At 42.1% G+C, this 25,950-nt stretch overlaps 1 protein-coding gene across 4 annotated transcripts in view; it reads right to left on the bottom strand.

The window, feature by feature from the left end:
• The window catches only part of PGAP1 (post-GPI attachment to proteins inositol deacylase 1), a 734,955-nt gene that overhangs the window by 175,340 nt on the left and 533,665 nt on the right, over positions 1-25,950 (bottom strand). For all 4 annotated transcript variants that reach the window (XM_075830035.1, XM_075830037.1, XM_075830034.1 and 1 more), the window contains one exon: positions 21,822-21,915. In XM_075830035.1, the coding sequence (XP_075686150.1) occupies positions 21,822-21,915 (94 nt within the window). The remainder of the gene's footprint in view (positions 1-21,821; positions 21,916-25,950) is intronic.

Below are 25,950 nucleotides of genomic sequence, written 5' to 3'. Positions count from 1 at the left end.
TTTTGACCTCACAGTTTTTTTGCCGAATTTAGTGGAATTAGACCATGGAATTGAAAAGCCAATTTTTTTTCTGACAAAACTTGGAAATTTTCAATTTTTACAAGGAATAAAGGAGAAAAGGCACTTAGGCTTGTGGGGGTCCACGGTAATCTAAAAGATTCCACGCACCTCATAAGGGACCTCGGTGCTCTCAATGTTTCACATAATTTCCGCACAGCAGATGATACTGCTTTATACACTAATATTCCACACACGAAGGGCATCCAAGCAGCTGAGCCCTACCTACAATCTAACCCCCTCCTTTTCCCACCAACCAGATCTCCTTCCTTTTAAATGGTTTAAAATTTTTGTTCTGCAACATGTTTTTTCCTTAAATAGAGTAGTCTACAAACAAATACATGGCTATTCCATGGGATCACAATTTTCCCCATCATACGCCAACCTATACATGGAGGCTTTCCAGGAAACCCATATATTAGGTTCCTATCCATTTACAAACATTCTATTTTGTCGTTGTTATATCGATGATCTCTTCTTCATTTATAAGGGTAGTGTTACTGATGCAGATAATTTTATACAGTTGCTAAACATGAACAATTATGGACTTTTTCACACACACCTTTTCCCCCCTTTCTATTGAGCTTTTAGATCTGGTCATTAATAAAGATGATAAAGGATTTTTAGTCAGCAACACACATTTCAAAGCAGTCAACATTAACCACTATTTAGATTTCAGGAGCACCCATTATCCCCCATCATTAAGAAACATCCACTTCGGGCAGTTTAGGCATATTAGAAAAACTGTTCCAATGACAAACAATTTTGATCCGAGTGCAAAACCCTAAAAAAAAACATTTTAAGGATCAACATTTCCCATATAGCCTCATTACTGAGGCGTGCCAGAGGGCCACACTACTGATTTAGGATGAGTGCATTCAATATATACCTAAACAAATCTGATAATGACTGCTCTACAGCCAAACACAATTTTATTACCACCATTAATACAGGTAACAAAATCTATCTCAAAGATTCTCACCAAACACTCGCACATCCAAAATAGTGATCTCCAATTGAAAGATGTTCTGCCCGATAAGCAAAAAGTTACCTACAGAAGATCTCGGACATTGCATAACCTATTGGCGCCCAGTAGACTGTGTGAGATTAAGCCCAAGACCCCCACTATACTCCCTACTATATCAGGGTCCTACTGACGTGGTCACTCCAGATGCTTTTGCTGTACCAATATCACCCATAGAACCAAGATTTTCACATCATAAGTTACCCTGAAATCCTTCTCTATCAAAAGCTTTGCTAACTGCGGTAGTGAGTACGTCATTTATCTTCTACAATGCCCTTGCAAGTTGCAGTACATTGGTAGAACCACACAAACATTAAAGGTCACCAGCATTTCATCTATTAAACCAGCAATACCTGGTGGAAGTGGGTGAAAAATAATTTTATGTAACCTATAATTATCTTCTAAGTAGGCTCTGTACCTTTAGTATTCAGTGTTTTAGTGTTCCTGCACCGTATGCTAATGAGCATACAAGAGTCATATCTTCGTTTGAAAAGAGTCATATCTTCATTACTCAAGCCTTTCCGAAATAACCCTAACTCCTTACTTTTTATTGACAGCTCCTCGCCTCCCCACAGCACACACAAAATCCTGCGCTCGCGCATCGATGTCCTGTTCTGGTGCATGCACTTTGAGGCCCGGACGAAGCAGGGAAGGGTGTCAGATCATACATAAAGTGTGAATGCGTGCTATCTCAGACGATGTTTAAGCATTCAGGGCGGGACCGATTTTGGCGGTGGACGGGAGGAACGAACGAACGAACGAACTAACGAACGAGACTTGCGGATTATTACGATAAAAGGCGAAAAATGTTTGCAGACAGTTATTTGCGGTCGGAGGAGTTTAGGAGAGGGGATAACAGCAATTAACTTTTGACAGTAGCGGCCAGCGAGAGGTGAGTAGAGTTTAACAGGTGAAATGCTGGTGACAGGTTCCCTTTTAAGGTTGAGGATCAACAAAAATAGCTCCAACATTAGCAATGGCCTCCTTAAACACAGTGTCTCTCAATATTGTGCACTTACTCACAATTGTGTCTTCAGCTAAATTACGATGACCCCCATAGAACAAATATCAGACACTGTGCCTGTCACGTAGGGTTCGTGGACCCACAGGGCCATACCGCCTTGGCGGTATGGCCACTGGCCAACAGGGCGCAGGTCAGAGTCTATAGTTCATATAGGGTACCTGTGGCAGCTCGGACAGTAGCAAGGAAGGCTTGGCTGGGACTAGGCAGCAGGTAGACATCAGGCGTGGAGTAGCAGAATAGGCGTGGTATACAGCACAACACGGCTACAGCTCAGCACGGCACTAGATCAGGATACAGGTTACAGGATACAGGAACTGGGAACACTGTGAGCAGGAAACACTAGGGGACCATTTGCAAGACAAACTTAGAATACAAAAACAACGCTCAGGAATGGGAGGATGGGGCTGGGACCTTCTTATAGCCCAGGGTGCTCTGGGAGCAATCAGCTCAATCTCCCAAATGCGTGCGCTTTGGCTTCTTAAGTCTGGACTGAGCTCGCGAGCGCTCTCTGGTGGTCACTGTGGAACATGTGCAGACATCTCTGGAGAGAAGGGCGTCGACTGGATGGAAGGAGTTCGTGGTCAGCGACCACGGACGTTACAGTGTCCAACAGCTTCATCGAATTAAAACAGAATTTATGGATTTATAAGTGGTCCTGCCTGCAACCAGGCGGCTTTAATGATATTCCAGAAACCTACTAAGAATAAGCCCACTGTCCACATTCATATTGTTGCCCTTATATCATTATGTTTCTCTATTATGTTTCTCTATTAACAGTTACACCATCGTGGCATGGCCGGTTGTCTGACTAAGCAGACGTGCTTCACAGAGCAGACGTAATAAGGGAAAGAAAGGGAGGGGTAAATCCCTGGCTGGGTACTCTGTCCCCCCCTCTGAAGATGACTGTGGTGGATGATCCTCTATTCCGCTCACTGGATGATCTGGACGTTGCTCCCTCTTGTGCCACCATATCTAAAATTAAAGCTCATGCAGCGAAGAAGCTTGAACAGTTCTCCAGACCTCTGCGTCTGCCTGCCTCCCCTGATCCCTCCCTGTCAATGTTTGAGGGTTCCATGAGCCCGTCACAACCGGTGTCCCCACAGGATCAGCCTGTTTCCTCCTCACATAGGGACTTCAAATTTGCAGAACTGCTGACTACTATAAATTCGTGTCAATCTAAGCTTGTTACTAAAGTTGATGAACTGCGGCAAGATTTTGTGATACTGAGGGATGATATGCAAAAAATTACTCAACGTACTACTGAAACAGAACGTAGGATTTCTGAGGTGGAGGACACTATGCGCCCTATTCCGGCTCAAGTTGCAGACAGGTGGGGGTCTCGGTGGAGTGAGCGGATGACTTTGAGAACCGGCTTCGGCGAATTAACATCCGCATTTTGGGACTGCTGGAGAAATCGGAGGGTCCAGACCCAGTAAAGTTTCTGGAGCGGTGGTTGAGGGACACCCTAGATGTTACGGACTTTTCTGCCTTTTTTGCCATTGAACGGGCTCACAGGGCCCCCGCTAGTTTGGGTCCGCCAGGAGGACCTCCACGTCCGTTACTTGCACGCATGCTACATTTCAGAGATCGAGATGCCATTTTACAAGCGGCACGGAAGAAAGAAACTATTTTATATAATGCCCAACGAGTCTCCATCTACCCGGATTTCTCCGTCAACAAACGGAGGCAGCGAGTTCAATTTACAAAGGTCCGCAATAAACTTTGGGAAAAGGGATACAAGTAGGCCATGCTTTACCCTGCCAAACAGAGTGATTGATGGATCCACATCAAAATTCTCTCTCTCCCCTGCTGAGGCCTTGGACTGGGCGAACGGTGCGCTGCGTACTCCTGGAGAAGCTCCTCCTCCGGACTGAGCAGTCTCCTGATGGACAGGATTCAGTATTGGTGGTTCCATGCTTTCTTGCTCAGTGCTGATAACTGCATATCACTTTTGACAGAATCTTTTCTTACAGTCTAATTATATTTTGCATTGTAATATTGCTCTAGTTTGATTACGTGATAAATCTTTTCTAATGTTATCCCATACAAGGAGTCAGGTCTCGGGATTATGCTAGTGTGGTAGTTGTTGGTTTAGACGGAACCACTGTTCTCTAGTTACAGGGTAAAGGTCTGCACTTCGCTAGTTTAGTGTCTGACAGGGGTTCGGGTATATTGCTGGTTGCATTGTATTACTTGTATGCTAAGTATGATGAATGTGTGTGTGAATGTGGTTCTCCTTTTTTCACTATTCCCTCACTGGCCGCAGGAAGTCCTGGGCTACTGTATCACCTCTGGATGTGTTATGGCTTCCATTAAGGTATTAAGTTGGAATGTTCGTGGGTTCAATTCTAAATTGCTCTTGCATTTAATTTTGGAAAGAAGCATTCTCCGCATATTGTTTGTTTATAGGAGACGCATCTGACCGGCCAAAAAGTCTTGCCACTTAAACATGCTTGGATAGCAAAAGGATATCACTCCTCTTATTCCAACTACTCCCGTGGGGTATCTCTCCTCATAGCCAAGAGTCTGAATCTGGAGGTGCTGCAGGTGGCATGTAACCATTTTGGTAGATATGTTTATGTACATTGTCTGATGCAGGGGTCAGTATTTACTATAATCAATATATATGTCCCCCTACTCTGCATCCGGCCCTGCTAGCTTTAGTGGTGGATAAGCTTTCAGAATTCCCGGTGAGCCCGATTTTATGTGTGGGTGACTTTAATGCTGTACAGGATGCCTCGGTGGACCGTACGGAAGGCTTGGATCAGGCATCTGCCCATCTTAATGCCTGATCTTCGGCACTCCGTCTCACCGATGTGTGGCATTGGAAATTTCAGACGGATATATCTTACTCATATTATTCATCTACTCATAAAACATTCTCTAGGATTGACCTTGCTATGGCCTCCTAAGATTTCTTGCCTGCAATTACCTCTATTGGTCTTACTCCCAGGGGTATCTCAGATCATTCAGCTCTGCTTTTGACATTTATAACTTGGCCTCCCATTGACTCTAAAGTCTGGAGGTTATATCCGGCAAGGCTTGCCTCTCCTGAGGTCACTTCGGAAGTCTCAGCCTCTCCTGTTATGTACTGGGAAAACAACTCCTCCCAAACAGATCCATTGATTGTGTGGGATGCTTATAAAGCCACAGTGAGAGGAGCATTCGCAGCCGGGGTGGCAAAATGTAGAAGGGTTTCCAGGGACAAAGAGAGGTTCTTGGTGAGGTCCAACGGACGGAGCAGGAGCTTATTGCAAATCCCCAATCTAAAACCTAAAAATACTGGGCAGGGATTCAAAGGGAACTGTTGCTTCTACATACTGAACAAACAAGGAAGCGAGTGCTGGCTACCGAGGCATCCATTTTTGAATTTGGAGATAAAAATGGTAAACTTCTGGCATATCTGTCTCTGCACAGGGTTGTTGTGTACTGCACCAAAATATATAAATAAGGTGTTTCATGAACTTTATGCAGGGCTCTATGGCTCGAGGTGCTGTGATATAGAAAAATTCTTAAATTCACTGCCCTTATGGCGTCTGTCAGCCGTTCAGGTGATTGAATTGGATGGGCGGATTGTAGCTGAAGAAATAGAGAGTGCTATTCAGTTGCTGCCTTCTGACAAAACCCCTGGTCTTGATGGGTTGGGGGGTGAGTGGTATAGGGCTAATAGTGATACCTTGATTCCTAGACTTCAGGACATGTATTCCAGTGCTTACGAGATGGGCATCCTGCCGGCCTCCATGCGTGAGGCACTTATTGTGGTGTTGTTGAAGCCAGGGAAGGACCCTACTCTCCCGGACTCCTATCGTCCGATTTCACTTATTAACTCAGATGCTAAGATATTGGCCAAAAATGTAGCTACTGGATTAAAGAAGGTTGTTTTGTCTTTAGTTCACCCAGATTAGACTGGCTTTATGCCTGGGAACAGAACCAACATTAATATACACAGACTTTTTTTTAAATCTAGATGTGGCAAGGCGGGCATTATCTCCTGGCTTCGTTCTTTCTCTGGACACTTATAAGGCCTTTGGACGCTCCTCTTCAGTTTCAATTTTGGTACACGTTTCTTGGCTCTGGTTCGTCCTTTTATATGAGGGACCGAATGCCAGAGTGAGAACGAATATGGATATTTCTGACCCCTTTTTTCTTGGGTCGTGGTACCCGGCAGGAATGCCAGCTCTCCCCTTTGTTATTCGCTCTCGCAATAGAACCCCTTGCAGTGGCTATACATCAATCTCCATCCATAAAAGGCCTATCTAGGGGCCACATAGTTGAAAAAGTATCCCTGTACGCAGATGACACACCCTGGTATATCTCGAGGATGATGGTCCTTCTCTGGCTTCTCTTTTAAAATGGATTGATACCTTTGGTACCTTTTCAGGTTTGTCAGTCTTATTCCCCCTGTTTCCGGGATATTGCTCCAAACAGAGTCTACCTGTACCCTTGCAAGTAGTTTCCCAATTTACTTACCTTGGGATTAAGATTGCTCTTGATTTATCAAGATATGGTGAGCTTAACATTGACCCTTTGGTTGTTGCTACTGAAAAATGGCTAAACACTTGGAACAATCTCCTCTTATCACTATATGGTAGGATTTATTTATTTAAAATGGTGTACCTCCCTAAATTTCTATATTTATTTCATGCCTGTCCTATCGTATTGTGTAGACAATTTTTTAAAAGGCTTGACAGTGTTTTATGGTCTTTTTACTGGCAGGGTAAAATCCCCAGGTTTGGTCTTGGTCTACTACAGGCTCCTAAACACATGGGGGGAAAGGCGGCATCTAACCTTTATCTGTATTACCTGGCATCTCAACTGGTGATTGCACAGTGGTGGATAGATATCGATCTGAGTAATGCAGCCACTGCACTTGCAGGGGAGCTTATGACATCTTATGAAAGTATTACGAATTTACTTTATAGATTCAAATCCTGGGATAGTGTACCTCTCCCGCTTCAGACGGTGGCTGTAGCATGGAAGGCAGCTCATGCTATGATAAAGGTCACAACGGTCCCATCGTACTCACCTAGAACTCCGGTATGGAATAATCCTTGGTTTCCCCATTTTTTATCTTTGCCGGGGCAGGAATGTGGGCAAAGGCTTGGGTAAATTCCTGGGTCAATTGTCTGCAGAATTCAGTTTCTGGATTTCTAGCCTTTTCTGAACTTAGAGATAGATTTGAGCTGTTGCAGAAGGCCTTTTTCCACTATCTCCAGTTACGTCATGCTTGGATCGCCCAATTTGGTTCTGTGTCGCCTCAGTTGGGGTTCTCTAGACTGGAGAATCTTCTGGGGGCCCCGGCCCTTTCAAAGTTCCTTGCTCAAATATACGCATTATTGCTGTTCTTCGGCCAACAACCTTTTGATAAAGCCTTTACTCGGTGGAAGGGGGGATATCCCTGATCTAGAAGGTGCGGAGTGGAGGGAGGTAGAACTGTGATTTTTTGCTTCGGTCACTAGTGCGAGAGATTTTCTGATACAATCTCGGTTTCTGCATCGGATTTACTATACACCAGTTAGACTCCAGAGGATTGGGATGTGGTCTTCGGACAGCTGTTTTAGGTGCCAGTCGGAAGTAGGTACATATATACACTGTGTATGGCTGTGTCCCAGGATTGCCCCCTTTTGGTCGGAGGTAGAATTTCTTCATACCCACTTTGAATTTCTCAGGCTCCTTGCCCCTTGTGTCTTTTGGGTATCAAATGTTGTACAGAATTAGGTTGAAAAAAATGTTTTTTCGTTTTGTTCTATTCTGCGATAGAAAAATGGTGATAATGGTGTGGAAGGCCACAGAGGGCCCTAACTTGGCTCACTGGAAACAAATGGTGAATAAATATGTACCCATGTATCATAAATTCTATTTAAACAGAAATTGTCCTGACAAATTTGATAAGATCTGGTCCAGATGGTCGGTGTGGGGGGGAAGGAATTCTGATTGGACTTGGGGTGGGGGGGGGGGGGGGTTTGGGAAGAATGGGGCATGGGATGAATGTGGAGTGAATGTTGTTTTCTTGTGAGGCATTGCAATGGCACACTTCACTATTCCTAATTCGTTGGGGAGGTATGTTCTATATGTGCTACATCTCTTCTGAAAATATTCTTGCATTATAGTGCCTACCAGATGCCGTGTCATTTGTCTTGTTTCTATTGTTTTATTTACTGTACTTGTTTGTACTGTAACAAATTGTAAAAGTTTTGGATAAATAATGCCTTTAAAAAAAAAACAGTTACACCAGCACATCCATCTGCCTTTGCATTTAAATCCTGAGAGACTGCAGTATTACATCACCATTTCTCTTCGTATTCTATCCGCAGAGCATTATATATATTTTTCCTTTCTGTATCTGTCTGCACAAGTATCTTCCCTAAATTCCATTCTGCCATTTAGAACCTTCAAGGCTTCCGTAGCAGTCAGAACTCTGACCGGTTTCTATGGTTACCGGGACACTTTTGCCACACATCATAGTTTAGCCATCCTTATGACAACCGGCCGCGGTGGCACCTGCCTGAACATACAATATGGTTACACTCAGCGTGGCCTAACCGCAGCTCACGGACACCGTCTTTCTAGCCATACAGAGCAACCACACATTTATATTCACAGAGCAGTTGTTGTTGTTTTTATTCTAGATCTGATTTATATTTTTATTGTATTATTACGATGAATGTATCATCCCACTATTTATACTATCTTTGTTTTTTAAAATGATCATGCATGATGCTTTCTTATATGGCCAATTTGGCACTTAAAGAGGTTCTGTCACCAGATTTTGCAACCCCTATCTGCAACTGCAGCGGATCGGCGCTGCAATGTAGATACGAGTAACGTTTTTATTTTTAAAAAACGAGCATTTTTGGCCAAGTTATGACCATTTTTGTATTTATGCAAATGAGGCTTGCAAAAGTCCAACTGGGCGTGTTAAACCCCTTCCCGACTTTTGCCGTAAATGTACGTCATGGAGAGCATTGACTTCCCGCAAAATGCCGTACATTTACGGCAAATGTTTGGCACCGGCTCAGAAGCTGAGTCGGTGCCATCATCGTCGGATCTCAGCTGTATCTTACAATAAAAGTTTCAAGTAATCAAATTAAACACAAACCCCCTTTTACTCTTATCAAGTCCTTTATTATTGAAAAATAATAATAAACCATATGTATTTAGTATCGCCACGACCGTAACGGCCTGAGGTATCAAAATATTATATTTATTGCACGCGGTGAACAGCGTAAAAAAAACCCTTAAAAAAACTATACCAGAGTTTCTGTTTTTTGGTCACTTTGCCCTACAAATATTAGAATAAAAAGTGATCAAAAAGTCGCACGTATCCAAAAATGGTACCTATAAAAACTATAGCTCGTCCCGCAAAAAACAAGCCCTCATACACCTCCGTCGACAAAAAAATGAAAAAGTTATGGTTCTCACAACTTGGCGACAGAAAAAATACATTCTTTTTACAAAAGTAATTTTATTGTTCAAAAAGTTGTAAAACATAAAAAAGTGCTATAAATTAGGTATCGCCAGAATCGTACTGACCCGTAGAATAAAGTTAACATGTAATTTATAACGCTTGGTGAACGCTGTATAAAAAAGAACGAAAAAAGCTGTGCCAGAATTGCGTTTTTTTGTTTACCTGGCATCCCAAAAAATAGGATAAAAGGTGATCAAAAAGTTGCATGTACCCCAAAATGGTACCAATAATAACTACAGCTCGTCCCGCAACAAACCAGCCCCCATACCGCTACGTCTATAAAAAATAAAATTAGTTATGGCTCCAATAAGTCAGGAAATAAAAAAATATGCAGTTGTGCCCGAGGGGATCATTTCTTCTGTTTCAAGAGGCGATTTATCAAGGACCTAAAATTAGGGAACCAGGAAGGGGAGAGCCCAAACATATCCGCTGGAAGCGACGGTGCCCATATTATACCAGGACAACACTTTCCCAGCAAAATTCCCCAAACTACAAAAGGTGCGGAGTGTGGACCAAAAGGGGGATAAGAAATGACACCATTTATCAGTGCGACACTGGCCTGTGCGGAAAGGATTGCTTCACAGCGTAACACACATCTATGGATTATTATTTTTTTTTTATACCACCTGACTATGCCCCTTATATACTCCGCCCCGCTTACATGTACCCCCACATTATAAATGGAAACACCAGCAATACTCAAACAAATATAGTACCAAGCAAAATCCGCTCTCCAAAAGCCAAATGGTGCTCCCTCGGCTCTGAACCCTATAGCGTGCCCAAACAGCAGTTTCCGTCAACATATATGGCATCGTCATACCCGGGAGAACCCTTTTAACAATTTTTGGGGTGTGTGTCTCCAGCGTCATAAGCTTGGCATGACATATTTGCCACTGAATGGCATATCTAGGGAAAAATATAAAATTTTTAATTTGCACCATCCGCAGCGCATTCATTTATGGAAAAGACCTGTGGGGTGAAAATGCTCACTACACCCCTTAATAAATGCCTTGAGGGGTGCATTTTCCATAATGGGGGTCACTTCTCAGGGGTTTCTTTTTATTATTTCACATCTGAGGCTCTGCAGTTGTGAACCAATACTTTGTAAATCGCCAAATTAGGCCTCCACTCCGCATGGTACTCTTCACTCCTGAGCCCTGTCATATGTCCAGGCAAAAGATTAGGGCCACATGTAGGGTGTTTCTAAAACCGGGAAACACCGCCGCATAATAATTAGAGAGCTGTCTTGTTATGGTGGCACAAGCCGGGCACCACATATTGGCATATCTTTGGAAAAAAATCCCATTTTCACTCTGCAACATCGAGTGAACACTAATTTCTACAAAACACCTGCAGGGTTAAAATGCTTACTACACCCCTTGGTAAATGCATTGAGGGGTGTAGTTTCCAAAATGGGGTCACTTCTGGGGGGTTTCCACTGTTTTGGGCCCACAGGCGCCCAGAAACCAATCCAGCAACATCTGCACTCCAAATGGCGGTCCTTCCCTTCTGAGCCCTGCCGTTTGCCCAAACAGCAGTTTATGACCACATATGGGGTATTGCCGTACTCGGGAGAAATTGCTTTACAAATGTTGGGTTCTTTTTTTCCTTTATTTGTTGAGAAAATGAAAAAATTTGTGCTAAAGCTACGTCTTATTGAAGAAAAAGGACTGTTTTTATTTTCACTGCCTAATTCTAATAAATTCTATGAAACATCTGTGGGGTCAAAATGCTCACTACACCCCTAGATGAATTTCTCAAGAGGTGTAGTTTCCTAAATGGAGTCCCTTTTTGGGCGTTTTCATTGTTTTGTCCCCTCAGGGGCTTTGCAAATGTGACCAGGCCTCCGCAAACCATTCCTGCTAAATGTGATCTCAAAAAGCCAAATAGTGCTCTTTCCCTTCTAAGCCCTGCCGTGTGTCCAAACAGCCGTTTATTACCACATGTGGGGTATTGTTTTACTCGGGAGAAATTGCTTTACAAATTTTGTGGTGCTTTTTCTCCTTCAGTCCTTCTGGAAATGAGAAAAAATTAGCTAAACCTAGATTTTTTTTGAAATAATGTAGATTATTATTTTCAGGGCCTACTTCCAATAATTTCTGCAAAAAAACTGTGGGGTCAAATCGCTCACTATACCCCTAGATAATTTCCTCAATGGGTGTAGTCTCCAAAATGGGGTCAATTGTGGGGGGTTTCCACTGTTTTGTTCCCTCAGGGGCTTCGTAAATGTGACATGGCCTCCGCAAACCATTCCTGCTAAATTTGAGCTCCAAAAGCCAAATGGCGCTCTTTCCCTTCTAAGCCCTGCCGTGTGTCCAAATATCCATTTATTACCACATGTTGGGTATTGTTTTACTCGGGAGAAATTGCTTTACAAATTTTGCGGTGCTTTTTCTCCTTTAGTCCTTGTGTAAATGAGAAAAAAAATCGCTAAACCTACATTTTCTTTGAAGAAATGTTGATTTTAATTTTCACGGCCTACTTCCAATAATTTCCGTAAAAAACCTGTGAGGTCAAAATGCTCACTATACCCCTAGATAATTTCCTTGAGGTGTCTAGTTTCCCAGGTGGGGTCACTTTTGGGGGATTTTTACTGTTTTGTCACTGCAAGAGCCCTTCAAGCCTGACATGGTGCCTAAAATATATTCTAACAAAAATAAGGCCCCAAAATCCCCTAGGTGTTCCTTTGCTTCTGAGGCCGATGCTTCATTCCAGTAGCACGCTACGGCCACATGTGGGATATTTCCTAAAACTGCAGAAACTGGGCAACAAATATTGAGTTGCATTTCTATGGTAAAACCTTCTGTGTTATAAAAAAAATTGTATTCAAAATTTATTTCTGCAAAAAAATATGAAATTTGTACATTTCACCTCTACTTTGCTTTAATTCCTGTGAAATGTGTAAAGGGTTAAGACATTTTCTAAATGCTGTTTTGAATACTTTGAGGGGTGAAGTTTTTAAAATGGGGTGACTTTTTGGGGGTCTCTAATATATAAGGCCCTCAAAACCACTTCACAACTGAACTGGCCCCTGTAAAAATCGCCTTTTGAAATTTTCTTGAAAATGTGAGAAATTGCTGCTAAAGTTCTAAGCCTTGTGAGGTCATAGAAAAATAAAAGGATGTTCAAAAAACGATGCCAATCTAAAGTAGACATATGGGTGATGTTAATTAGCAACAATTTTGTGTGGTATAACGGTCTGTCTTACAAGCAGATACATTTAAATTGAGAAAAATGCTAATTTTTCGCTAATTTTTGGTGTTTTTCACAATTAAATACTGAACATATCAAGCAAATTTTGCTAGTAACTTAAAGTGCAATGTGTCACGAGAAAACAATCTCAGAATCGCTTGGATAGGTGAAAGCATTCCAGAGTTATTACCACATAAAGTGACACGTCAGATTTGAAAAATGAGGCTCTGTCAGGAAGGTCAAAAGTGGCTAAAGAGGGAAGGGGTTAAAGTAAAAGTCCAACTGGGCGTGTATTATGTGTGTTACATCTGGGCGTGTTTACTTCTTTTACTAGCTGGGCGTTCTGACGAGAAGTATCATCCACTACTCTTCAGAACGCCCAGCTTCTGGCAGTGCAGACACAGCGTGTTCTCAAGAGATCACGCTGTGTCGTCACTCACATCCTGCCCCAGGTCCTGCATCGTGTCGGACGAGCGAGGACACATCGGCACCAGAGGCTACATTTGATTCTGCAGCAGCATCGGCGTTTGCAGGTAAGTCGATGTAGCTACTTACCTGCAAACGCTGATGCTGCTGCAGAATCAACTGTAGCCTCTGGTGCCGATGTGGCCGACACGATGCAGGACCTGGGGCAGGAAGTGAGTGACGTCACAGCGTGATCTCTCGAGAACACACTGTGTCTGCACTGCCAGAAGCTGGGTGTTAACGAACAGAAGTGGATGATGCTGATTCGCCAGCATCATACACTCCCATTTCTAACGCCCAGCTAGTAAAAGAAGTAAAAACGCCCCGATGTACACACATAATACACGCCCAGTTGTGCTTTTGCAAGCCTCATTTGCATAAATACAAAAATGGTCATAACTTGGCCAAAAATGCTCGTTTTTTAAAAATAAAAACGTTACTGTAATCTACATTGCAGCGCCTATCTGCTGCAATAGCAGATAGGGGTTGCAAAATCTGTTGACAGAGCCTCTTTAACCTCATCTCTTAGCCTCTGTTAAATTCTTATAGGCCGGAGATCCTGCCTATTAGTTTTAACCCCATGACCTCATTCTGACGTCATTGGCTACCCCATTTTTGGCAGTTCTTTTTTAACTTGTTTTACATAAGTGTATGAACTATAAAGGCTGTTTTCTTCTCCCTGTTTGTATCTATGGCCTGTTAAAAACGCTGGTCCAACGCTGAAACGCATAGCCAATAAAAACTAGTCTTATTCTTAACCTTTTGGCATGGTCTTTTATCTGATGACATCAGCGCTGTTATTGAATTTCCCGTATTTTATCCATTGTTGATGTTACATTTTGCGGTAACACTATTGTTCACCGGCAAGGGCATAGCTTCAGTTGTCATCTCCAACCACTTATCTGCCCACAACAGTGCTGTGCCTGCTGTTTGCACAACCTCTCCAGGTGAGCATACCTGCTACATTCTCTCTATTTTTTTCAACCTTGGTGACCTGCACCATGCGGCGCTGTACAATTTTTAACTCTGTTAACGTGCCGCAGCGTTATATCACACAACAAAAGTCATTGAAAAAGTTCAAGATAAAGGATCTTGCCATTGCCTTACTGCGTAAAATGTCAAGATAAAGACGGGTACATCTTTAACATTATTTAACCCTTTCATGACCAGGGGTCATTGATGCCCGTGTCCATCTCAAATTTTTAATTTGTGATAGGAACTTTAATAAACGATAATATATTTGCAGCTGCTATTATTTTTCTTTGTTTTCTTTACAAGAGTTATGAGGCTTTCATTTTCTAGATTAGTTTAATTAATTCCATGTTTTACATTTTTATTATGAGCAGACAAATCACAAAAAAACTCACTTCTTTGTAATTTTGTTTTTAACTGTTGATGTCAGCCATTTTTCATGGACGTTAAAAAAAATGGATGAATTTCATTTGTCAGGTTTTTTTTTCCCAACCCCTAAAATTATCACAGTGCCTATGTAGATAGTGCCACAATGCCCCTGTAGATAGTGCCACAGTACCCACATAGTGCCACAAAGCCCACTATAGATAGTGCCAGTGTCCCCTGTAGATATTGCCCATATATGGAGAGTGACGTCAGGGGCTCACTCTAGAAGAGGAGTCTCCGGGCAAAGCGTCAGCAATACTCAGCCGGTGATTCTGCTCCTAGAGGGAGCTTCAGTGGCGCTATCAAAAAGAGGGATGGGGCTATCTACAGGGGGATGGCGGCATCTACAGGGGGTTCGCACTATCTACAGGGGGATGGAGCAATCGACAGGGGAGTGCATGCTATCTACATGGGTGGGTGGCGAAATCTACATGTGTGGGTGGCGCTATCTACATGGGGAGTGTATTGTGGTTTCTCAAAGCCCCTAACATCACTGTCCATATATGGACAGTGATGTCAAGGGCTTCCCCAAGACAGGAGTCCCCGGCCAGAACTTTTGCCATGCTCTGGCTGGAGACTCCATTTGGGAGAGAGCCAGCAGACAGGAAAGTGCAGCGCTGTATTCTGAGCCCCCTAACAGTGATCAAACACATGGTTGTTTAAGCAAACTGAGGGGGAGAGATGCCGGCACCTCTTGTGGGGAGAGCCGGCAGACAGGAAAGTGCAGCACTGTTTACACTGAAGCAGTATTGCACACATTAAACGCCGTTCCAGACTGCCAACGTTTATATAGGCGATAACTGCACGGGTATCGGCAGTTGGAATGTATATAGCCATATGGCTGTCGTGAAGGGGTTAACCTGCCCAGTGAACGCAGTAGAAAATAAAAATAACAAAACACCAGAATTGCTGGTTTTTGGTCACCACATTTCCCACTAAAAAAATTGAATACAAATCAAAGAGTTACTTAGCGCACCTTGACGTGCAGTTACGTCTGGACTTTAACAGTTAACCGCCACGCGGCGATACACCGCAGCAGGGGTAGCTTGCAGGATGTCTGCCTGGCTTTCCCTGTTGCCGGTCAGCGGCCCATCACCGCTGATTTAGACAATTAACCCCTTAGATGCGGTGATCGCCACATTTAGGGGGTTTGTAGCACATTAGTAAAAATGTTTTAGAAAAGTGTACAAATAAAAGTTATATGCTACAAAAACAAAAAATGCTTTTTTTCCTATAATAAGTCTTTTATTATAGGAAAAAAAAATGAAAAAGTTAAAAAAAACACACATATTTGGTATGACCGCGTTGGTAACGACCCAAACTATAAAACTATAATATTATTTTTCCCGCACAGTGAATACTGCAAAAAAAATAGAATACACGTAAAAAACAATGCCAGAATCCCTATTTTTTCGATAAAAACCCCTTAAAAAATATAGAATAAAAAGTGATCAAAAAGTCGCATGTACACCAAAATAGTACCTATAAAAACTACAACCAAACCGGCAAAAATCAAGCCCTTATACAGCTTTTTTGACTGAAAAATAATACCATATTGAGAGACAGTATTACCCCCTATAGATGTAACTATGTCTTGGATAGCCAGCAAACATCGATTCATATTACTTTCATGAAGTAATAGCATTCAGAGTTGTTTGGATGCACCATATAGACTCTTCCAATGATGTGTTCTTTTAAAATGCCGGGCATGCCATTCACAGATGTTCCACGTCTTCTACGGTTCAAAACACCTTGCTGCTTATTATAAGTATAATATGACGGAACTTCGTTATATAACAGTGTTTTTGTGAAATCATCTATTTCACAAAGTTGAAAGTATGCCAGCAAAGTGGTTTGTCTTGGGTTTTCTAACCGCTCTGCCACATTTTCAGGGTTGAAGTACACCTGGTGCCCGACTTCAAGGTGAACATCAAGATGCATCACTGGCGGATGTCTCTCGTGAATGTGGAAGCTCAAAATGCGCCACACCTCCTCAGAAGAACTTATATATCGGCCAGATTGGAGCCTCGTGACTTCGTCATATTCATTATTATTTTTCAATGAAAACGTAGCCTGGTCACTACCCTTGTTGACGTATTTACGTATATATTTGATGGCTTCGGCGCGGTTACACATTTCGACGCGGATGTCAATTTGAAATGTTCTTGATAACACCGGTGAATAGGGTACTGCCCATCGATTGTCTAAAACAATTTCTTGACCATGTAACCTGACTGTAGCAGTGAAACCGCCTTGTATGGGTGATCTTCGACGATACAATGGACATCGTTTGCTCTAATAGCGCTCTAGGGTATCTTTTGGAGTAATGACCCTCCAGCATTCAAGGAGAGTTTCTACTTAAAGCGCCGCATGGCCCATGAACCATGTGCATCTTTACAATCTCATGGAATATCGGATCCTCGTTCCGGTCAGGAAATGCAGCACTTATGACTGTGTCAACAGCATTGTGACAATTTTTTCTTGCAGCCACAGGAGAATGTGGGCGTGTGGCAAGCCACACTTTTGCACTCACCGCTGTACATGAAACAAAGACCTGAACCGAAAACTTTTTGTTTTGTGATCAGGTCGATCATCAACTTTAGTTTTAAGTGGAACACTCTGGCTATAATATCATGCCTATCATAAGACGCCTGTCCTGCGAGAAGTTCTTGGGAAATTTCGTACCACTTTGGATAAGTTGTGAACGTTATAAAAAGGTCAGGCCGGTCGTATTTTCGGACCTAGGAGAAAGCCTCTTGTGTACGCTCATGCATGAAATGTGGACCACCGGTAAAACTGGATAGCAGAATAACTAAATCGCCCTAAGTTTTCCACATTATTATCTTGTTGCATGGTGTCTCGCAGATGCACGTAATCGTCAGGGCGTAAACTTGTCTGGTTAGTGCGTATGTACACAAAACGCTCCGTCTATTTTACATACATGTCCACAATAAATTGGCTGAACAATCCTTGAAATCGTTGCAAATAGATAAAACGATGACACCTTTATCTCTAACAGGTATGAATAAAATTGCTGGGCTGATACATTTTTATGAAAATGTGTTACCCTAGTAGTAGGATTAACTTGGTAGAGTCCAAAATTGTACCCTTCTACATTATATTAAAGGATATTGTAGTACGTCGTAAGCTCTGTGTGTTTCGAAAATGCGTTGCAGGTGATCATGAGTGCGCAACACGATGTCACGCCTATCGCACTCCTGATCAACTAAAACCACTGCAACTTCATCTGTGACATAGACGTTATACCTGGTGCGATGTTCAGCAACAGGACGTTTATCTGTGCTGATGATAATTTTGTAACCATTTCTTTGCCTCTGCGGAATAGACTGTAATGCAGCTTCAAAACTATGCACGTACGGATTCACTTGATGCAGCATGTTTTGAAGTGGAGATATAAGGTTACTCTTTAGTTGTGGAAAGTTCTGATTTCTTATATTGGCCTGTTCATTGTAATCTGATACGAAATAAATCTGAAGAAAGTTTGGCTCATCTTGTGGTAGCAAAGATCCGATGAGATGGTAAACTTGTGAATGGTCCCTCTGTAATTAGTTTTGCCCCAAAAGATGTAATTTGGAATGCGGTATTAAATAAACAGATACTGTCTAAGAAGTGTTTTAAATGTGGATGGTCACCATTTAAAAGTTGTTTTAGAAGCTCTGTAGGTTCTTGAAATTCTTCAATGTGAACTTTACCACTTGAACAACATATTCCATTTGGTTTATTTTCTCCATTTGAGAGCACTGCAAAAATTGCAAATTATGACCATACAACCTACGGAAGCGAATTCAGCATAGTCAATGCTAGGGGAATACATAAAACCTGCTGTTTCCTTATTGATCCAAGGAACAACATACTCCTGAGACTCATGTGAATCTTCTGATAAAATCGACATTCTATTAAAAGATTGTCTAATTCGATCAGCCTCTAAGCGTGATTGACGTTGTTCTGCCTTTCGTATTTCATCTACTCTTTCCCTTTCAGTCAATAAATAACTTTCATTATCTTGGCACGTGCATTCATAATGCTCTCTAGCTGATTCTAATCGTCGTTGATATTGGTCTTCGCTTTCGGTAGCTCTGGCATAGTTGTGACGTTTGTGATCGGCGGTTAATCGCGCTTCACATTCTTCACTACTTTCAAGCTCTCGAAAGGCTGCTGTGCGAGCTCTCTGACAACTCAAGCAAGATTCTCTGTCGGTGAAAGTTTCAGACTCACGTGACGATGCATGGCACTCTCGGTCAGCAGATCGTTGCGCTTCGTGTTCCTCATTACTCTCCAGAGACCAAGGCCGCCATGCGAGCACGCTGTGTACTTAGCCGGGACTCGCGCTGGGTAGAAGTTTCTGATGCGCGAGTTCTGGCCTGACGTTCTTGAGCTGCATTAAGTGTCACCTCATGATCTTCTTCAGATTCTTGAGACCTAATTAGTCTAATTCTTTTTGCATTTATGCTATATTGAGAAATATTTGATATTTTTCTGGAAGGCATTTACTCTCTTGAGACCGAGAGGCCGCTGTCGGAGTCCTTTGAAACAACCAATCAGATTACCATTTTTTTGAGGCAGTTAGGTGCATGAAAGCAGCGAGCGGATTGGTTGCTTTATCTTTCTTCTATGTGTAATATCCAATACAGACAAATGTTGGAACTGTTATCCACAGCAATCAATCAGATTACAGTTTAGATTCTTGTGAGGCAACTAGGAGAATAAAAGCAGAAACCTGATTGGTTATTTTATCTGCCTTCTATGTGTAAGAACGAACATAAATAAATTTTGGAACTTTTGTCCATAGCAACCAATCAGATTGTAGTTTGCAGTCTTGTGAGGCAGCAGGTGAATGATAGCAGCGATCTGATTGATTGCTATATCTCATTACTATCTGTAAAAATCAATGTAGACAGGGAATGATCTCGGCAATTTACACTCATCTTCTGAATGCAAAAACCGAGTAGAGTACGCTCTCTGTACAGGCTGTCTGGAAAACAATTATTCCCAACTTATCCGAGGAGGATTGGTCAGAGGCCCTAGGGTCACATTTATTTGTTTCACCTTCTGTCAATAATAGACTGTCCCAATTGTACATAACACACCAGAGTTACCTTACTCCAACTCGTTTATATCGTATGGGTCGGTTGCCACATACAGAATGTCATAGATGTCACTCTACGGGGGCAGACTTCATAAATCTTATTTGGGGGTGCACATATATTAGTTCCTTCTGGGATACAGTGCTTGATGTTTTGAGTGGTATTGTCTCGGTACCTGTACCCAAAACCCCGGAGGTGTGCTTGTTGGGTTTGCTGCAGGAGAAAAGTTGGCCATTTCATACATGAATATTTCTCAGAGAAACTTTATTTCTGGCTAGAAAAGCTATTGCCCTGAGATGGATGGCGGATAGAACTCCTTCGCTTACACAATGGAAATCCCTGGTTAATAATGTCATCCCATTTGAGAGAGTAGTCTACAGTAATAGGAAACGCCTCCACAAGTTTGGGAAGATTTGGGATGGATGGCTCTCCTCCTCTACGACCTTAGATGTGGGAAATACTATGCGTTCCTTATTGGACAGGTTGACAGTGGAGGATGGTGTGGGATAGATTTGAGGGGATAATGTCCTTGGGTATTGTATTTTTATTCATTTTGCCTTTTCTTCTGCCTGTATGTATATTGGTGTATATTTACTTATGTCATGTAACTAATTTGCCGAGATGCTACTCGGAACAATTGTTTGAAATGTGTTTTGTGTTGTGTATACGGTGCATTGAATGGCATGTAATCTTTCTCAATATCTCGATGTATGATATACTGTAATATTGTGTATCTTTATTGCAAGCTTTGAGTTCAATAAAACGAGTTTAAAAAAAATAAATCAATGTAGACAAATGTTGGAGCTGTTGTCCATAACAACCAATCAGATAACAGTTCTTTTTTTCTGAGGCAGCTTGGACAATGAAAGCAGAAACCTGATTGGTAGTTATATGTGCCTCCGATGCATAAAAAAACTCCCAATATAGATGAAAGTTGGAGTTGTTGTCCTTAGCAACCAAATCAGATCACAGCTGTAATTTGTATGAGGCAGCTTGAAAAATGTGCAGCAATCTCATTGATTGCAACCTCACCCTTCTATAATAATCGGTATAGATGAAATTTGGAGCAGTTGCCCATAGCAACCTACTGGTATCTATTTTTCAAAGACAATACAAAATGAAAGTAAAAATGTGATTGGTTGCCATGGTTTCCATGTGTTTGTTGTTGTTGTACTAATGCAATGTAAATGAATTTTTGGAAACATTAAATTCACATATCTTCTGATTGAGTAAACCGATTGCGATTAAATAAAAACTAAATGTTACTTCAAGTTGACCCCTATGTTTTTCTAAAAACTCCATCCGAATTCAGTTGGTAGTTTTTACGTGATGCGTGCACAAACAGGCAAAAATATTTTCAATCTACTGACACGCAAAGTTTACAGTTTTATTATATGTAGAGATTAGGTCCAAAATATCTTATTATAAGGATCAGAGCTCTGTTGTTCTATTGCAAAGCTCCAAATTCCCAGTAATTGGTCCACATTTATAAAGCAGGAACAGAATTCATTTCCTGCCTGTCAGACTAGTAAAAATGCAGCAAATGGATTAAGATGTGTGCGCTTTTTAATAAATTTGGCGCACATCACTCCAACTATTTTGTTTACATAGACTGTGGGCCATTGAGTTAAAGGATATGTATTACGTTGCAACCATTTTTTGTATTGGTCCAATTCATCTAAAATAAAAATGAAAAAACTATGCAAATACTGTAGTCTTGGTTAAAAGTATAATTATTGGAAATGCCTACATGCTATACGATAGAGACACAAGTTGATATGGTTTAGGTACTGGGCCGAAGCTTACCTTTTGGAAAGTCATAGAGCAAAAGTGAAATTGGATGCATAACCTAGCTTGCACTACAACAGCCATATTATATTTTCCAATGCTGCCATAACAACAAAGTTAAAAATACTCTCTTTTCTGGGTTTATTTGTATACAGCGGTCAACTTTGTGCATCGGCAAACCATAGCCTTGGGTGACACCAGATCAGTGCACATGAACAAAGTTGACATAACTGACCGGTAATGTAACTGTATCGATTAAACACTGTAGCCCTAGCCTAAAAGTTAGTGTTGTTATGTTACCTTTGCTGGATATAGTATAGAGTTGTGCCCCAAAAGCAAGAAGCAGGTTAGAGACAATATAAACATGAAGTGATGGCCAATGACATCTGATGATCTGCAAACAAAAATATACAAAATTAAATATGAAAATTCTAAACTAAAAAAGTAAAAATACATATTCAATAATATAGCTGTAAAATTTAGATTTTTGAGCAATTCTAACTTTAATTATTTCGATCTCTGCCCCCCCCACCTAACGACTGTAAGCAAATTACAAAAAAGTTAACATGTCTATTAAAGGGGTTTTTCAGGACTGTATTACTGATGGGTTAACCTTAGGAGAGCCCATCAATATATGATCGGTGGTGATCTGACTCCCCACTTATCAGAGTTCGGTCTTCTTCATTGTTTACTCAGGCAAAGCAGTGTGCATCTGGTTGTAGCTGTGCCGTTCAAGCTTATTACTTTAACCCCTTCGTGCTTAGATGGTCCCACCTCATCGATCGCCGCTATTGGTTAGTCAGTGATTAACTGACCAATAGCGGTGATCTGTCTCTAAACTTCCTCTCCCTGATATTATATCCTGCTGAAACCACCCTGAGCGCCTCTGTTGGAGATAGCGAGGCATTCAGAGCGGTTGTGAGAAGAGAGAGAGAAGAGCAAAGTCATAAAAAAGTAAAAAAAACTTTTTTCTTCTTCCCACCTCCCCCATCCACTACCCACTCCTGTACCCTACCTCCTTGTGATCCCCCCATGTTTTTGGTGAGTGATCTCCGATCACTTCTTAGTCTTCAGGACCAAATTTCTTGGTCCCTGGGGATTATTTTTTAATTTTTTTCTTTATAAAATATATAAAACAAAAAAAAATAAATAAATAAATAGTTAGTCTAGACAATTTAACTGGTTAGTTTAGTATTAGGGTTAGTAAGTTTCAGGGAACCGTCAAAAAGCGTAGTTAGGTATAGCGTCAGGGAATTTAGTGTCAGGAATCCGTCACCGTAGTTAGATCTAGCGTTAGGGGTCCATAACCGTAGTTAGGTTTAGCATCAGGGAAACTCGGAATAATCTAGCTAGGTTCAGTGTCAGGCCCCCATCACCGTAGATAGGTTTAGTGTCAGGGAAGCTATGAATAATCTAATTAGGTTTAGTGTCAGGGGATAGTCGCCGTAGTTAGGTTTAGTCTCAGGGACGTTCAAATAAAATCTAGTTAGGTTTAGTGTTAGGAACCCTCGCCCTAGTTAGATTTAGTTTCAGGGAAGCCCACTCATTCTATAAAAACACAATTTATTTTGGCTAGTTTAGGTAGCAGCATATTGCTCCTAGTTAGGGAAGAGAACAAACATGGATATTTACTGCCGAAGAGGCATAACCATTTCTTGCCTCCGACACAGACTCGTCGGATGGCGAGACTCTGTTTTATTTATGAACCTCCTCATCCAATTATAAAGAGGAACCCCCTAGGAGACACCCCAGGATCACTACTACAGTGGAAAGCCCCTAGTTAAATGATCCCGCCACAGTTGAAACCCCTGAGCGAAGTGACCCCTCCGCAATTGAAACCCCCGAGCGTAGTGACCCCATTTGGACCCCCTCACCAGGCATTTATGAGCTCCAAATCCCCGAGTACACGGGCAGCCCGGGGATCAAATTTAATACGGCAGGGCTCAGTGACATGGACTTTTTCAAGTTCTTCTTCACTGATAACTTTATAGAGCTTATGGTCTCCCAGACAAATTTATACGCCCAACAATATATTACTAAGAACCACACATCATTTTATGCCCAATCCCGCAGGTGGACCCCTGTAGACGCAGCAGAGTTGGGCAAGTTCTGGGGACTTCTCTTGAACAAGGGGCTTCTGAAAAAGCCATCCATTAGGACCTACTGGAGCACGGACATCTTATACCACACCCCAATGTACCGTATGGCCATGTCCAGGATGCGTTATGCGGCAATACTTCACTTCTTACATTATACTGATAATGAGCAGTGCCCACCCCAAGATGACTCTGGTTTTGACCATTTGTATAAACTAAGACCCCGATTAGACCATTTCAGTGCCCGGTTTGCCCAAGCATACACCCCCGAGAAGTGTTTTTCTATTGATGAGTCCTTGGTACATTTTAAAGGGAGGCTTAAATTCCGCCAGTACCCATGTACCTGTACGAGGTACCAGTACAGAGAACCCCAAACCAGACTGCATCCTGGACTACAATAGGTACATGGGAGGGGTGGACTTGTCAGATCAAGTCCTGAAGCCCTACAGTGTCATGCGGAAATCGAGGGTGTGGTATATGAAGCTGGCCATGTACATCATACAGATGGCATTGTACAATGCGTACGTGCTACATCGGTGTGCAGGCCAGAAAGGAACTTTCCTGGAATTTCAAGAGGTGGTTATCAAGAACCTAATCTTTAGGGACCAAGAAGGGTGGGACAACCAATACTTCTTGAAGCGACGCCACACGCATCGTACCAGGGCAACACTTTCCAGGAGAAGTTCCCCAAACTGCCAAGAAGGGAAAAAGTAAAAAGAGGTGCAAAGTCTGCTATAAGAGGAGAATAAGGAAGGGCACAATATATCAATGTGACACGTGTCACGAAAAACCAGGGCTCTGTATAAAAGGGTGTTTTAAAATTTATCAAACATCCCTTGATTTTTAATCTACCTCAGTTTTACTTACCCTAATGCACTCCGCACAGCTTATCCCCCTCATCTTTCCCTTCTGAGCCCTGCTGTGAGCCCAGGCAGCTGTTAACAGCCACATGTAGGGTATTGCCATACCCTGCCATACCCAGGAGAACCCACATTACAGCTTATGGGGTGTATGTCTCCGGTGGCACATGCTGGGCACAATAAATCGGACACTGAAATGGCATATATGTATAGAAAATTGCAAATCTCACTCTGCACCATCTGCTGCACATTATCTTTTACACAATACCTGTGGGGTCAAAATGCTCACTACACCTCTAGATGAATGCCTTAAAGGGTGTTGTTTTTAAAACGGGGTCACTTTTCGGGGGTTTCAACTGTACTGGTACCTCAGGGGCTTCTGCATACATGACTTAGCACCAGAAAATCCCCAGTAGGCCAAATGGTGGTCCTTTCCTTCTGAGCCCTCCCACAAATCGGGTATTGCCACACTCAGGACAAATTGGGCCAAAAAAGATTGATTACTTACCGGTAATCAGTTTTTCAAGAACCTATGACAGCACCCCTGGAGAGACGTCCCATCCGCTGGACAAGAAACCTGAGGATATAAAAATGGACACACCTCTCCACACACCCAGTCTTTAGGAAGAACTCAGGATGAGAAGTAGTTTAGTTTCTATGTTTTTTTTTGTGAAATTCCCTCACACCTTTATATATATACAATATTTACAGGAATGCTTAAATTTAAGGTTAGCGATCCAGCTTATGAGGATCATTTGCTAGAACCATGGGAGGGTAACAGCGGGGTCTTGTCATAGGTTCTTGAAAAACCGATTACCAGTAAGTAATCAATCTTTTACCCTTTCACCTATGACAGCACCCCAGGAGATGTAAAATAGAAACCAATATTTTTAGGGTGGGACCACAGCTTGTAGCACCTTTCTACCAAAGGCCAAGTCAGAGGCTGTATGCAGTTGTAATCGGTAGTGTTTAAAGAAGGTGTGAGGAGAACTCCATGTGGCAGCCTTACATATTTGGTCTAGGGATGCATCTGCTCTCTCTGCCCATGAAGTGGACATGGCCCTGGTGGAGTGAGCTCCGAAAAACTCTGGGGGCTTGAGCTTCTGATTTATGTAGGCTAATTGTATGGCCTGCTTGATCCACCTTGCTATGGTGGCTTTACTGGCTGCCGAACCTTTGTTGTGATCCTGAAACTGGACAAACAAGTTTCCTGAGGATCTCAGATCCTTGGTAATCTTTAGGTACTGGACTAGGCATCTTCTTACATCTAGGCAGTTAAACTGTTGTTCCCTCTGATTTTTTTGGGAATCACAAAAAGAGGGAAGGACAATATCTTGGTCTAAGTGAAAAGGAGAGAACACTTTAGGAAGGAATTCTGGTAAGGTTTTTAGGATGACTATCATGTAGCAGTAGGGTATGTGGAGGAAAGGCAGTGGGGGCCTGAATCTCACTCACTCTACAGGCTGATGAAAT

This window comes from Rhinoderma darwinii, chromosome 6 (genome assembly GCF_050947455.1).
Source record: "Rhinoderma darwinii isolate aRhiDar2 chromosome 6, aRhiDar2.hap1, whole genome shotgun sequence".
NCBI lineage: Eukaryota > Metazoa > Chordata > Amphibia > Anura > Rhinodermatidae > Rhinoderma > Rhinoderma darwinii.
Note: the sequence above shows the minus strand (reverse complement) of the source record. Positions and strands in the feature narration are given on the sequence as shown.